This window comes from Panthera pardus, unplaced genomic scaffold, assembly GCF_024362965.1.
Source record: "Panthera pardus isolate Hobbes unplaced genomic scaffold, ASM2436296v1 HiC_scaffold_11, whole genome shotgun sequence".
Lineage (NCBI taxonomy): Eukaryota > Metazoa > Chordata > Mammalia > Carnivora > Felidae > Panthera > Panthera pardus.
In genome coordinates this window covers 28,020,645-28,035,925 of record NW_026526666.1, presented here as the reverse complement: position 1 = coordinate 28,035,925, position 15,281 = coordinate 28,020,645, and the positions used below count along the sequence as shown (strand labels likewise).

General features: G+C 36.9%; 1 protein-coding gene across 5 annotated transcripts in view; it reads left to right on the top strand.

Moving 5' to 3' along the window:
- The window catches only part of MTF2 (metal response element binding transcription factor 2), a 77,592-nt gene that overhangs the window by 34,969 nt on the left and 27,342 nt on the right, over positions 1 to 15,281 (top strand). For 3 of the 5 annotated variants that reach the window (XR_002076818.2, XM_053892388.1, XM_019437946.2), the window contains exons 2-3: positions 14,040 to 14,238; positions 14,365 to 14,446. Coding sequence is in view for 2 of the 5 variants with exons in the window: in XM_053892388.1 (XP_053748363.1) it covers positions 14,040 to 14,238; positions 14,365 to 14,446 (281 nt within the window). In the remaining 3 variants the exon portion in view is untranslated. Of the gene's footprint in view, positions 1 to 14,039; positions 14,239 to 14,364; positions 14,451 to 15,281 lie in introns of those variants that run through there. The other 2 variants (XM_019437949.2, XM_019437947.2) reach the window with 2 other exon arrangements.

The following is a 15,281-nucleotide window of genomic DNA, read 5'->3' as shown; positions in this document are numbered from 1 at the left end:
AGTTGTAGCTGTCACTGTACAACACTATTACAATGCCATTGACGCTATTCCCTATTCTCTACTTTTTATCTCCACGGCTTGCTTAGGTCATAACTGTTAAACCTGTATTTCCCACTTCCCTTCACCCTTTTTGTACATCCCCCACGTCCCTCCCCTCTGGCTACCATCAGTTTTCTGTATTTATGGGTTTGTTTCTCCTTTTATTTGTTCATTTTGTTTTTAGATCCACATATAAGTGAAATGATAGGGTATTTTGTCTTTCTCTGACTTATTTCACCACTTGTGATTTTAGTTCTTTCTTGGTGAGTCTAGTCAGATTTGTCAATTTTGTTTATCTTCTCAGAGAACCAGCTCTTAGTTTCATTGAGTTTTTTTATTATCTTTTTAGCCTCTATTTCATTTACTTCCACTCTGATCCATTTTTTTCCTTTTTTAAATTTTGAACTTTGTTAGATTTTTTCCCCTAGGTTTCTGAGGTTTAAAGCACTAGGTGGTTATTTGAGATTTTTCTTGATTTTTGATGTAGGCATTTATCACCTTCGAACTTACATCTTAAAACTGCTTTTGTGGGGAGCCTGGGTGGCTCACTCAATTAAGTGTCCGACTTCAGCTCAGGTCATGATCTTGCGGTTCATGAGTTTGAGCCCTGCGTCAGGCTCTGTGCTGACAGCTCAGAGCCTGGAGCCTGCTTCAGATTCTGTGTCTGCCTTTCTCTCTGCCCCTCCCCTGCTTGTGCTCTCTCTCTCTCTCAAAAATAAATAAACATTAAAATAAATTAAAAAAAACGGCTTTTGCTGTATCTCCTCTAAGTTCTGGTATGTTGTATTTCCATTTTCATTTGTCTCCAGGTATTTTTTTTTCTTTTTTAGTGTGTTTGTTCAGTAGCATGTTGCTTAATCTTGATATAATTGTGAACTTTCCAGTTTTCGTCTTATAATTAATTTCTAGTTTCATACTGTTGTGGTCTGAAAAGAGACTATAATGTAGTAAGAGGCACAGAAGAGCATTACATATTGATAAAGGGGTCAATAAAACTAAAGGCTGTAATATTTGTAAATTTGTATGCATTCAGATAGAAGCACCCAGTTATATTCATGACCTAAAGAGAGAGAGAGAAATTGTAGTAATAGTAGGGGACTTTAATACCCCACTTTTATCAATGGTTAGATCAGACAGAAAAAAATAAGGAAAATTGGCCTTATATGACACTTTAGACCAGATGGATTTAGCATACATTGCATCCAAGCCTGACATTCCACCCAAAAGCAACAGAGTACAGATTCTTTTTTTTTTAAAGTTTTTATTTTAATTTCAGTTAACATAGTGTTATGTTAGTTTCAGATGTACATTATAGTGTTTCAACAATTTCATACATCACCTGATGCTCATCAGAAGTGCTCTCCTCAATCCCTATCACCTATTTAACCCATCCCTTCCCTCCTCACCTCTGGCAACCTTCAGTTTGTTCTTTGTAGTTAAGAGTTTGTTTTAGGTGCCTGGGTGGCTCAGTCAGTTGAGCATCAGGTCATGATCTCATGGTATGTGGGTTCAAGCCCCGTCTTGGGCTCTGCTGACAGCTCAGAGCCTGGAGCCTGTTTCTGGTTCTCTGAACACCCAGCATAGTACCTGGTAGATAACAGATATTCAACAAATATTTGTTGGGTAACCACAGCCATAGAATTTAAATAAGATCGTCTTATTTTCCTTAATTTTCATGGGAGTCTTGTTAAAGTGGTTTGGGCAACAGACTGTTTTGGTTAAAATGTTCCGGTTAATTAAAAAATATATTTATTCTGAGATACTAGTTTTCAAGTATTAACATCAGGTTGGGAGACAAAACTATGTAAGTTGTTTATAAGGCTACATTTTTGCATATAAGCCATTATAAGTGGAAATTAGGATTGAAGTCAGGCAGTTCATAGTCTTGTAGTTTAACTTACTTGCAGTGTTTCTAATATTTATTACCCATTGTGATGGTTTCATAATATAACCTTGTACTGTTATGTGTTTCTTGTCAATGTTGTCCATCTGCTAATTTTGAGCCACTAGTAGTAACGCAGACCAAGGATCCAGCAAGGTGAGGGATGAGAGGATAACATCTGCAGATAGTAGGAGTGAGGTGTTTGTGTCTTAAGCAGGTGGAACATTACCCATCCACATCCACTTGTTTGCTCTTCAGGTAAAGAATGTGGAGAAAATAGTTACATTGATAAGTCCCCAAGGAAAGACTTCTATATGTTGGCATTTAGAAGTTTTCAACCTAAGTGTTGCCTTGCCACCTAATCACCCCAAGACAAAGTTCAGCACTGTATAAAATCTGGCATCACATATAAAGAGTTCCTGTGTACATTTTTATAACTTAAAATGTTAAGTATCAGTGGACAGCTAAGGATCACTAAATAGTTGAGGAAAGTCTCCTGCATAAAAGTAGAGCCCAAAATAAACAGGAGAAATGATTCCTAAAGAAATAGATAATGGACGGGATTTACTGAGAGCTGAACAAGTATGACTGAAAGAAAACCTTCCATCTAGACACATCCTTATGAAATTTGAAGACATCAAGGATAAAGGAAGATCCTAAAAACGAAATGAGGGGGTACCCAAGGAATAAAAATCAGAGTGTATCAGATTGGAGTACCTACAGAGTAAAAATCAGAGTGGTATCAGATTTTTCATTATCAGTGCTGAGTGCTAAATGTAGTATAGGAATATCCTCAAACTTCTTAGGGAAAATACTTTCAACATCAAATTCCATATCCAGGAAATTGTCAGTCTGTTTTGAATTTAGGATTGAGATAGGTTTAGATACTTAAAGGCTCAGAAAATGTACGTGTTTACATCTTTTAATTGCAAGCCATTGCTTCAGCAAAAGAATGTACAATCTAGAAAATAGAGTAAGAAGAGAAACTTGGAGGATGATAAGGCCTAGGGGGTAATCCGTGCAGAGTGGTGCAGGAATATGGAGAGCTGTAGAAGCAAGAGTTACCTGTGGAGAAAAGAAAGGTTTAGAATTCTTGACAATTTGAAACAGAGAAGAGATAAAGGAATGCATTAATAAGCAATTCCAGGAAAAATAAAAAGTGAATAAGAAAAGTTGTTTAACAAGAGTATGCCATTTAGCTTTGCAGTGATTAATGTTTACAGTTTTTAATTACTTAAAACACATTATTGATTTAATGAAATTAGTGCAGTAAGATTGTACAGGATGGAAGTTGGTAATTATAATTTTTTATAAAAAGATCTGAAATAGATGAATTAAAAAGAAATATAACACATTATTTAGAAATATAGAGGTATTTTCTAGAAGAAATAGCTGAGAGAGTTAAGAAAGCACCTGCCTCTGCAGAACAGGATTGGGATATGGAAAGGGATGGGTGGGCAACTGTTGCGTTTTGTTTTAAACCTTTCTATGTACATGATTTTTAAAAAGTATGTAGTGTTATTATTATTATTTTTTTTTATAATTTATGAATCTAAGGATTAGAGTAGAGCCAGCCATTAAGCTGCCTGCTTTATGATTTTTATTCTCTAGGTCTGACCCTGGTCCCCTTTGATGTTCTACTTTCAAGGAAACCTCAAACGGAAAGAATTCAGCCAGCCCCAAGCTTCGTTTTACTTATACCTTCCTCAAGAGATAAAAGAGAATGCTTACCCCATAGCTTTAATGCAGAGCCAAGCTTCAGTAGATTGACTTCTGCTTGTATCTGGGCCCTACTTTGGCCCTGCGTGGCCTCATGAATTTGACTGTATCTTTGTGAAAAATTTGCCACCAAAAGTGGCACTGTTGTGTAGTTACATTATATCGTTCACAGGTGATTCACTCACACATGTTGTGCTTTTTTTCTCAGAGAAGGGAAGAAATTGTGGGAAAGAGTCTGGGATAGATAGCAGCTTTTGCTTTTTAAGAGATGAGATTAGTCAGGACCTGTGACAGATAAAAGATTAGGATAGCAGTAGAATTAGGTATTTTATTTTTTTTCTCTCTTAGTAGTGCCTGTCATTTCCTGCAATTGCATACTCTTTGGACTTTGTGGATTGGGGTGAGTCAGAGAGAGAGGAGTCCTCCAGTGGAGGGTGGCAGTGCGAAGTGGGACTAGGTTTTCCTTCCTTTACTTCCTTTGCTGCCAAGTGGAACTGTGTGGGCTGAAGAGTAGTGGCAGGGTTACTAGAGACATGGTTGTGGTGGATCAATCGTGGCTGATTGGGTTATCAGAGAAGCGGAGAGAAATTCAGCAGCACAGTAGAGGGATGAAAGTTCCTCCTGGGAGACAAGTCCTGTGATGGAATAGTGGTGTTTGATTCTTTAGAGATTGCCTTTAATTAAATTGCCAGTTATTACTGGTATATACTGATTATTTATTGTGTTCCTAATACATTCTGGGCACTTTGCAAAGTTCTGGGAAAGTAATAGGAAGCAAAATGGAACAGTTTTTTTTCCTTTTCAGAGTATAAACTGTTTAGAGAGTGGGGAATAGATGAAGATAAGTAGGCAAATGAAGCACAGTGTGAGAAGTATAATATGGGAGAACTATTGCATACCCCAAGAGAGCATCTAGCCTGAACTTGGTGGGTTGGGTTGAATCAGGAAAGGGGCCTTAAGAAGGAAGGTCTAGCTGAATCTTTCCTACCAAAATCTTGGGCCCTGAACATAGGGACCTTGACTGTCTTATTCACCAGGCCTAGAACAGATACTTATTAAATATTTATTGAAGGAAAAATAATGAACCTGAAAGGGAGTTGAATTTCTTGATATTTCTTCTACCATTTATTGAGAAATTATACTGTATCAAGTTCTTAACCCATGTTTTTTAATAGTGGCTTCATATAAATCCTCAGAGATTATTGCAGACAGATGAAATCAACTGTCCTTGGTCTCCCATATAATATTCAGATAGTTTTCTTGTTAGCTGGGGGAATAAATTGGGGAAGAAAAAAGGCCACATTATTTGAATTATGCATCCAGTTCCCAAGTTCTTGAGTTAGGGTGTTATTTATTGTGGGAGTAGTAAACCAAGAAAGAAGAAGCAGCTTGACCCTTGGTCTCCCATTTGGTTTCAAGGGAGGAAACTTCATTGTTCAGGCAGTCTCTCTCAGGATGGATATCTGTAGCAGTGAAGGAAAAATGCTTCTCTAAATAGTATTATGGATAGAAATACTCTATGTGTGTGTGTTGTCAAATAGTAGAAGCATATAGCAAATAGTGATCATGGTTGTGACCATTCTTGAAATGTGACTTGATTTCTGCTACTTTGTCATCTATATTGTGTATTGTGAAGAGCTGATGTATTGGGTCAGATCTTAGTAACATAGAAAAAAGTATACTACATCATCCCAAGTTTGTGGTCAGGATATGTCTAGTTTCCCCAGTCCTCAGATATACACTCTCATTTACCAATTGTCTTAACATACTGACTTGAAAGTATTTAATATATGTCCTTGTAAAATACATGGTATTATATATTTGTGTTTTCACTTTGCATAAATGATCATTGTGGTATAAATTTTGTTCTGTTTCTGTTCTCAACAACATATTTGCAGGATATTTCCATGTATGTGTGCTTTACTTCCAAGATTATAATGATATTCTATGTTTTCTAGTTATATTTCAATTTCTACCTTTTATTTTTATGTCTTTAATCCATCTGTAATTCACCTTTTTGTGTATTGTGAATTAGGAGTGCAACTTCTCCATTTAAGTGAATCAGTTTCCCCAATACTCTTTACTACATAATATGTTCTTTCTGTACTGATTTGTGGTGTCATTTTTGTCATATATCCATCCACTTCCCATAAGTGAAACTGTTTTGGAGATGCCTATTCTGTTGTAATGATGTTCTTATGTGTTCCTTACCTGTTCAGAACAATTTTCTCTGGAATATGTCACAGTATCTGGTAGGGCAAGTCTTCCCTTCTTTGTTTTTCCTTTTAAAAGTTGACTTTGGCCGCCTGGGTGGCTCAGTCGATTAAGCTCTGACTTTGGCTTGGGTCATGATCTCCCAGTTCGTGAGTTCAAGCCCCATGTCGGGCTCTGTGCTGACAACTCAGAGCCTGGAGCCTGTTTCGGATTCATATTCTCTGTCTCTCTGTCTCTCTGTCTCTCTGTCTCCCTGTCTCCCTGTCTCCCTGTCTCCCTCCCTCCCTCCCTCTCCCTCCCCCTCTCCTTCCCCCACTGGTGCTCTGTCTCTCTCAAAAAGGAGTAAATATTTGAAATTTTTTTTTAAAGTTGACTTAACTAATCTATGGATTTTTAGTTTTTTTTTTTCTTTTTACAAATTTTATAAAACATTTGACTTCAGAAAATCTTGCTGCGATTAATTAGAACTGCACTGAATTTATACACTAAAGATTGTCTGCCAAATACAGTGAAATTTAAGTTGTACTAACTCCATCTGGGAGAAGCAACAGTATTATAGACACTCTTAACATCCTGTAAAATGAAAAGGCATGGACTGCAGGTGTGATGGGTGTTGGGAAGAACACAGCACCTTACATAACCCAGCAGCAGATGTTCGGAGTACAGAGCTTAAGAAAAGGGCATGCAAACCAACTCCTTTATTTTTTTCGCTTAAATTTTCTCTGTTCTGACTTCTTAAACACGCAAGGTAGCCTAGCCTGGATGCAAGAGAAAAGTTACAGCTTTGTAGCTACTGACCAGAGTCAACTGATCATCCACACGTACTTATTCCCTAATCAAGAAGTCTTTGTTGGGACACCTATGTGGCTCAGTCAGTTAAGCGTCTAACTCTTGATCTCAGCCGAGGTCTTGATCTCAGGGTCGTGAGTTCAAGCCCTCCATTGGGCTCCATGTTGGGCATGGATCCTACTTTTAAAAAAAAGTCTTTGTCATGGCACTTTTATAATGTATGAGCTGGGAAAACTATTTCCAACATGTGTAACAAAGTGTTATTCATAATATATAAGATGCTCTTAAGTCATTATGAAAAAGATGAACATTTCAGTTTTAAAAAAGGACAGAGAATATCTGCTGTTTCCAGAACCCATAAAAATGAGCAAACCTGGAAAAAAATACTTATGTAATAATAATAGAACTGTAGATTGAAATATTGTGTGTGTGTGTGTGTGTATGTGTGTGTGTTGTCAAATAGCAAAAGCATAATACTGTTGGTGAAGGTGTGGGCCTTCAAGTACTGTCCTGGTAGTGTCAGTGAGTGTTAATTAGTACCTTTTTTGGAGATTCATTTGATAATATCAGTTAAAATATATACATAATGTAGGTTGGGGAATGGGGTGTTTAAATGAAATAGTATTGGCCATGAGATGGTAATTGAAACTGGATGGTGACTACCTGATGGTCTCTTTCACTTGTTTTGTCTGCTTTTGCATATGTTTGTAATTTTCTACAGCAAAAAGGAAAAATGTGTATGTACTTTGATATAGTAGCAAGTATTCTTTTTTTTAATTAAAGATTTTTCTTAAATGTTTGTTTATTTTTGAGAGTGGGGGTGAGCAGAGAGAGGGGCGATAGAGGATCCAAAGCAGGCTCCACACTGACAGCAGTCAGCCCAACGTGGGGCTTGAACTCAACAAACTACAAGACCATGACCTGAGCCGAAGTCAGACACTTAACCAACTGAGCCACTGAGGCACCCTGATATAGTAATTATTCTTTATGAGTTTATCCCATGTAGTAATGGGAACGCTTAAAAAATAAAATGTAAATGGATGAGCTTTATATTGCTTGTAATAGTAAAACATTGGAAACATACTAAATGTTCCTCAGTTTAGTAGTATTTGGAAAGTAGCTTAGCGTTTGAAAAAAAAATTATCTTACATACTTTTTTTTTAAATGTTTATTTATTTGAGAGACAGAGTGCAAGTGGGGGAGGGGCAGACAGAGGGAGACACAGAATCCAAAGCAGGCTCCAGGCTCTGAGCTGTCAGCACAGAGCTTGACGCGGGGCTTGAACTCACGAACTGTGAGATCATGACCTGAGCTGAAGTCAGATGTTTAACTGACTGAGCCACCCAGGCACCCCTTACATACTTTTGTTTTATACTTTCACAGATGGACATTGTGTTGGCCATGATACATTATTGTGTAAGAAAAGTTATAGAGGTTACATAATATTCCACTTTTTATTAAAACATTATATGAATTATGTCTATATATGTGGTGTGTGTGTGTGTGTGTGTGTGTGTGTGTGTGTGTGTGTGTGTGAAAAGTTAAGAGAATAACAGTTCTTTTGTGGGAGGAAGTAGCATAGGGAATTTTCACTTTTCACTCTTTGTGTATTATTTATTTTACCATCTTATGTTTACCTTTATAATCAGAAAGGAAATAATAAATTCTAAAATTAGAAAAATGGCTTCTAATAAAGGTCACATTCTAGAGAGGAAGGGTGTAATCAGTGACAATAATGAGGGAAATAACCTTTGGGAGGATAAATGTACAATGTCTATCCTAGTTATGTTTCAGTTGTGCTATTATGGATCATTTGCTTTACTTTCTTGCTTTATTTTTTTGTAAAGTTTCTTTGGGCTGAAGATTAAAAAAGAGGGTAATACTTTTTATAAATACCTATTAATGCAGTTTTATATATGACTTATATTCTTCATGTTTATATGAGTAAAAAAAGATTGGTGTGTATTTGCCATAGTATGTGAATTAGATTCTCTTGTTTATTTAGAACAAAACTGAGATTATTTGTGTACACATTTTTAGAAATGTAACTCTTTAAGTATAGATTTTCCTTGAATTGAGCTTAAAACTGTATAAATTCCATATAACCTCTCTGCCTTATATATATCATGCCCGTTGCAGAGCCTTGAGGATGCAACTGTGAATAAGAGTAATAAAACAGACACATTCCCTGTTTTTGGTGGAATGTTTAGATGAGGGAATGGTGATGTGTGTTGCAGTGGGCTGAAGAGTAAGAGGGCAAGACTACAGTAGAGAGAGTTAAGAGTGTATAACTTTCCTCCAGAGGTTTGACTGTGAATGGGAGGAACAAAGTAGGAGGAAGTGGTGGAAGGGAGCAGGGAGCACAAGGAATAAAGGGAATTTTAGTTCTCTTTTCCCTTACAACACTTTAAGAGAGCCAGATGAGAGACCATTGTGAAAAAGAATTTGTTGAAGCAATAGCACAGCACACAAAACCTATGTGGGACTGTATGCAGTTTTGATTTTTGTACATTTTCCAGTCTAGAATTCTAAGATTCTAGGTCCCATCAGCCACCTTGGCATTCTTTTGAAGTCATCTTTCATCTATAAATAATTATGTCGCTCAGGCTTTGGTTAGTTTCTTTAACTTAAGGAAAGCAAAATGCCTCAAGTGACCACTGGATTTATAGTTTTCCAGAAAGTTGCCTGCTGATAGAGTCATTTTCATATTATGATTTGAAGGCATTAAATTGTTTTAGTGTTTGGAGAAAGAAGATTCTCAGCCTGGCATTGAGCACTCCAGTTGGTAAGATTAATGGCAGTGATTCATTCTCCATTTTTACTTCTCTCTAGCCCTCATCTTGTCAGACGTTTAAGCGTTTTAAACCCCTCCCCCCTTTTTTTACAGTTTATTTGAAAGAGACAGTGCAAGCAGGGTAGGGGCAGAGAGAGAGAAGGGAGAGAGAGAATCCCAAGCAGCCTCTTCAGAGCGGAGCTCGATGTTGGGCTTGAACTCATGAACCATGAGATCATGACCTGAGCAGAAACCTAGAGCTGGAGGCTTAACCGACTGAGCCGGAGGCTTAACCGACTGAGCCATCCAGGCGCACCAACGTTTTAACTCCTTAATCATGACACTAAATGCCTTTTGCTCACAGTCAATGGCAATAATATATGGCAATATTTATTTATTTAGAACATGGTTCTCACTATGTGATCTGTGGATCCTTGCAGGAGTCTGCAAGGTTAAAATAATTTTCATAATACTTAGATATTATTTACCTTTCTCACTGTGTTGACATCTGTACAGATGGTGTGAAAACAATATTTGGTCAGACTGCTGTGTTCCTTAGTATGAAACAAGGCAGTATTCATTGTTAAGAACTAACAGTAAACACACACACAGAGAAAACCATATTTCACTAAAGGACATTCTTGATCAAACAGTAAAAATTGTTTTCACTAAATTTTACCTTTAAGTTCAGATTTTTAATGCTATGTGTGATGAAATAGGAGGTATACATAAGGTATTTATGTCATTGAGTTGCCCACTGAACTAGCAGCTTTTTCATAGAACATAATTTTTACTTGAAACAGTAGCTAACTTGGGTATATGGCAGATATGTCTTTGAAGTTATATACTTCATTTACATTTACTTACCATTTTTGGTTTTCTTCATTTGTTCTTATGAGTTGATGTTACCATCTTGGTGTCATTTCTTCTCTTTAATAAAGTTTTGTTTGCACCACTTCCTTTGTGCTATTATTGTCAAATATATTACATTTTCTATATGTTATAGACCTAACAATACAGTTATACACACATATTGTTTCATATACCTGAGGTAGAAGAAATATGCATTTATAGTGTCTTTTATAATTGGTTAATTACCTTTACAAGTATTCTTGGTTGTTGTTGTAATTACAGTGGCTGATGTAAAGTATGCTCATGTGTTAACGTCTCTTTCCACAGTGAACATATGATGGGCTCATACATACAATGAAACCTAGGAAACCAATGGATGTTATTGCTCAGATTATTCCGATATAGCCAAAGGGCTCCTTTTTGCCTGAATGATAAGTAACAATATGTCAAATTATTCCAAAGTCTGGCAGAATTAGAATATAGACGTCTGGGTGTCCAAAGAATCAGAATAAGTGTTGATATAAGATGGGATCTCCTCCCCCAGCAGGATCGAAGAAAGTAGTATTTAAGGTTTTGGTCTGTCAGTAGTATAGTAATTCCAGCTGCTAATGCTGGTAGTGAGAGGAATAACAGGACAGCAGTAATTAGGACGGATCAGACAAACATATGTGGTATTGAGATACGATAGGGGGTTTTATGTTAATGATTGTAGTAATGAAGTTAATAGCACCTAAAATTCAAAAAAACACCTGCAAGATGCAAGGAAAAAATGGTTAGGTCCACGGATGCTCCTGCATGGGCTAGGTTGCCAGCTAGAGGAGGATATACGGTTCAACCAGTCCCTGCGCCGGCCTCTACTATTGGTGCGAGTAAGAGCAGGAAGGATGGGGGAAGAAGTCAGAAGCTTATTTATTCGAGGGAATGCTGTATCACGTGCTCCAGTTATTAATGGCAGTAATCAGTTCCCAAAGCCTCTGATCATGATTGGTATTACCATAAAAAAGATTACTACAAATTCATGGGCAGTGACAATTACATTATAGATTTGATTGTCTCCTAGTAGAGTGCCGGGTTGGCTGAGTTTGGCTCAAATTAGAAGGCTAAGGGCGGTTCCTACTATGCCAGCTCTGGAACTGAATAGGAGATAGAGTGCTGATATCTTTATGGTTAGTGGAAAATAGCGGTTTATGAGCGTAGGTAAAATGGTTGCGTAAAGAGCATTAGAGTGTAAATCTAAGAACAGAGGTTTAAGCCCTCCTTTTGCCAAGCTCTGTGGTGAAATATCACATTGAATTGCAAATTCAAGGAAGCAGCTTCAAACTCTGCCAGGGCTGCTTCTGCCTTTTTTTTTTTTTTCCTAGACAGCGGGAGAAGCAGATTGAAGCCAGTTGATTAGGATATTTAGCTGTTAACTAAAATTTCGTGGGATGGAAGCCCACCAGTCTAGTAAGGACTTAGCTTAATTAAAGTGTTTGATTTGCAATCAGTTGATGTAGGATAAATTCTTGCAGTCCTTAGAGTTGGGTGTGCAGGAGTTGCTTTCAACCTTAAGAACTTGTTTAGTTATTTCTTGTAAGGTGGCTCTGCTAGCAACAAATTCTCTCAGTTTTTGTTTATCTGAAGTATCTTTATTTTGCCTTCATTTTTGAAAGGCAGTTTTGTTGTATATTAAGATTCTTGGTTGACAGTTTTTTCTTTCAGCATTTTGAATATAGGATCTCACTGCCTTCTGGCCTTCATTATTTTTTTTTATATTAAAATGTTTTTTTAATATTTATTTTTGAGAGAGAGAGCACAAGTGGGAGAGATGCGGGGTGGGGGGGGAGGGTGGAGACACAGAATCTGAAGCAGGCTCCAGGTTCTGAGCTGTCAGCACAGAGCCTGATGGCTGGGCTCTAACCTATGGACTGCGAGATCATGACCTGAGTTGAGGTCAACTGACTGAGCCACCCAGGCGCCCCTGGTCTTCATGGTTTCTGACGAGAAGTTAATATTATTGGGGTTACCTTGTACACAATGAGTTATTTTTCTTTCTGTCTTTCAGCATTTTTACTGTTAAATCCCAGTGTAGATCTTTGCATGTGTCCTACTTGGAGCTTGTTGAACTTCTTGGATATGTATATTAATGGTTTTCAGCAAATTTGGGGAGATCTTATTCCTTTGGATATCTTTAAAATGTAGTGTGTCTTTCATTACTGGAGGGCAAGTAGCTGGGAGGGGATGTGTTAAATAATAGGTATCATGGAGGGAACTTGTAAAGCACTAGGTGTTACATGTTAAGTGATGAATTACTAAATTCTGTACCTGAAACTAAGATTATACTGTGTATTTAAATAATTGGAATTTAAATAAAAACTTGAAGAAAAAAATGTATATTTTTCAAACTGAAACTCTGTATATACCCTTTTTAACACTGACTCCATATGCTGACCTCCTAGCCTTAGGCAACCACCATTTTACTCTGTCTCTCTGAATTTGATACTCTATTTACATCTTTTTTTTAAAGTTTCTTTATTTCTGAGAGAGAGAGCAAGAGCGAGCATGAGTGGGGGAGGAGCAGAGAGAGGGAGACACAGAATCCAAAGCAGGCTCCAGGCTCTGAGCTGTCAGCACAGAGCCCGATGCGGGGCTCGAACTCACGAACTGCGAGATTGTGACCTGAGACGAAGTCGGACGCTTAACCGACTGAGCCACTCAGGTGCCCCACTAGTTACATCTTATAAGTGGGATTATACGGTATTTGTTTTTTGTTTGGCGTATTTTGTTTAGCATAATGTCTTCAAGGTTCATCTGTATTATAGCTGATGACAGAATTTCCTAGAATTTGTATATTCTTAGGTATTGAAATTAGGTAGTCCCAATTCCTGGGTATTGAAACATATTTTTTCTTCCCCACTTGTTTTATTTTTGCTTCACTTTTATACTATCTAGTTTTGAATTATTGCCTGTCTAGTTTTATACATTGTTGTATGTATGCATCTAGTAAAACCTCTAAATTGAGAAAGTGAAACCAAACAAATATTGCTTTGTGACCTTTGAGAAAAGTTGATAGTGGTTATACTGTGGATATGCTGTTTATGAAATAGCTAAAATATAAATTATAATGTAATTTTGGAATACATAATTTTGGGGTCTTTTGTTTAAAAAATGTAAATGATGTTACCTCTCATTTGAGTATGATTTTGTGAAATTGGTGGTTCTCATTTTTTTTTAAACTCATAGTCTGTATATTTGAAGGTCTGTGACACATTTGCATCAGTAAACAAGACATAATTCAGTAGTGGTTCCCTGTAAGGAGGTCATGACTACTCCGCCAGTGAGTTTAATATACCCAGCTGCCCCAAAGTCACTGGTTAGTGTGTTTTAACTACATGTGGCATAATCATTTTTATTCTTTTTCAAGTGCTTATGAAATTGTGCCATGTAACTTCTTTTAGTTTATTTTAACCAGTGTTGAGATTTAAGGCATCCTTTGCTCATGACCATGGCCTACCCACTTCACGGTACCTTGAATATGTGTGGTCTCGGAGTGATTGCTGAATCCTTGCCTCACTAAGGATAGGCACTGAATGAATATTGAACACAGCTATCATTCCTTTTAAACTTATTGGTTCCTGGAGAGTATTTGTGATTTGAGGTACTTGTTATAATTTCCCTCAATTTAAGGTTTTTAATAAAAGTGTTTGATTAATATATAGAACATATCATTGGTCTGTAAATAAGCTCTACAAGTAAGTTGATCTTGTATGTGGTCTTTTATTTCCTAAACAGAGACTCTACAGGGGCAGGTAATTCACTGGTCCACAAGCGGTCTCCTTTACGTCGAAACCAAAAGACCCCAACATCCTTGACCAAGCTGTCTTTACAGGATGGACATAAAGTCAAAAAGCCAGCATGTAAATTTGAAGAGGGTCAGGATGTCCTAGCTAGATGGTCAGATGGCTTGTTTTATCTTGGAACTATCAAAAAGGCAAGTTATCTTTATATATCTTTTACTGTTTTTTTTACAGTAAACTTTTAATAATTTTGAATTTAAATTTAACTTCATGTTTTTGACTTAAAAACAAATCACCATAAATATTCCTCTGCATTTCAGATAAACATATTGAAACAGAGCTGCTTCATCATATTTGAAGACAGTTCTAAATCCTGGGTTCTCTGGAAGGACATTCAAACAGGCAGGTGCTACTATTTCTCTTGAACGTGATTTACACTGAAAAATTGATTTTCTTTAGCCTGTAATTTTCTTTCTTTCTTTCTTTCTTTCTTTCTTTCTTTCTTTCTTTCTTTCTTTCTTTCTTTCTTTCGCTTATTATTTTCTAAGTGTTTTCTGTTGAGTACAGTCTATTAAGATACGGCAATCACTTTTGGGGAGATGTATTCTTTATACTTCTCAAGATGTTATACTCTATGTCGCAGACTCTGGAAGAAAAGGAATTATTCTTGTTAGGGTAGAGGTAGGCTAAAGAACAGATGCATCAATGATTGCACATCTGTAAACTGTTAGGGTGTGTCTAATAGCTTTGAATAAAAATTTTTAGCCACTAATATGAGTAACATTTTGGGCTTCAACTTAACTGCCACTTGATTTTATTAGTAAAAGTAATGTAGAGAGCGCTGCCTGGGTGGCTCAGTCAGTTTAAGTGTCAAACTTCAGCTCAGCTCATGATCTCACAGTTTGGAAGTTTGAGCCCCACCTCAGGCTGTGTGCTGACAGCTTGGAGCCTGGAGCCTGCTTTGCATTCTGTATCTCTTCCTTTCTCTCTCTCTGCCCCTTCCCTGCTCACGCTCTCTCTCTCAAAAATATGTAAACATTAAAAAAAAAAAGTAATGTAGAGAGCTAATATTTATTGAGAACATACTATTTGCCATATGCTTTTGGGGAAATTAGCATATATTAAACAGGTTTAAAGTATTAGAAATGCTCATTAATAAGAATGACTTGAAATGACCATTTATGGTTTTTATGTTTAGATAGGAAAATGAGGCTATATTTGCGTGCAAATTAAAATG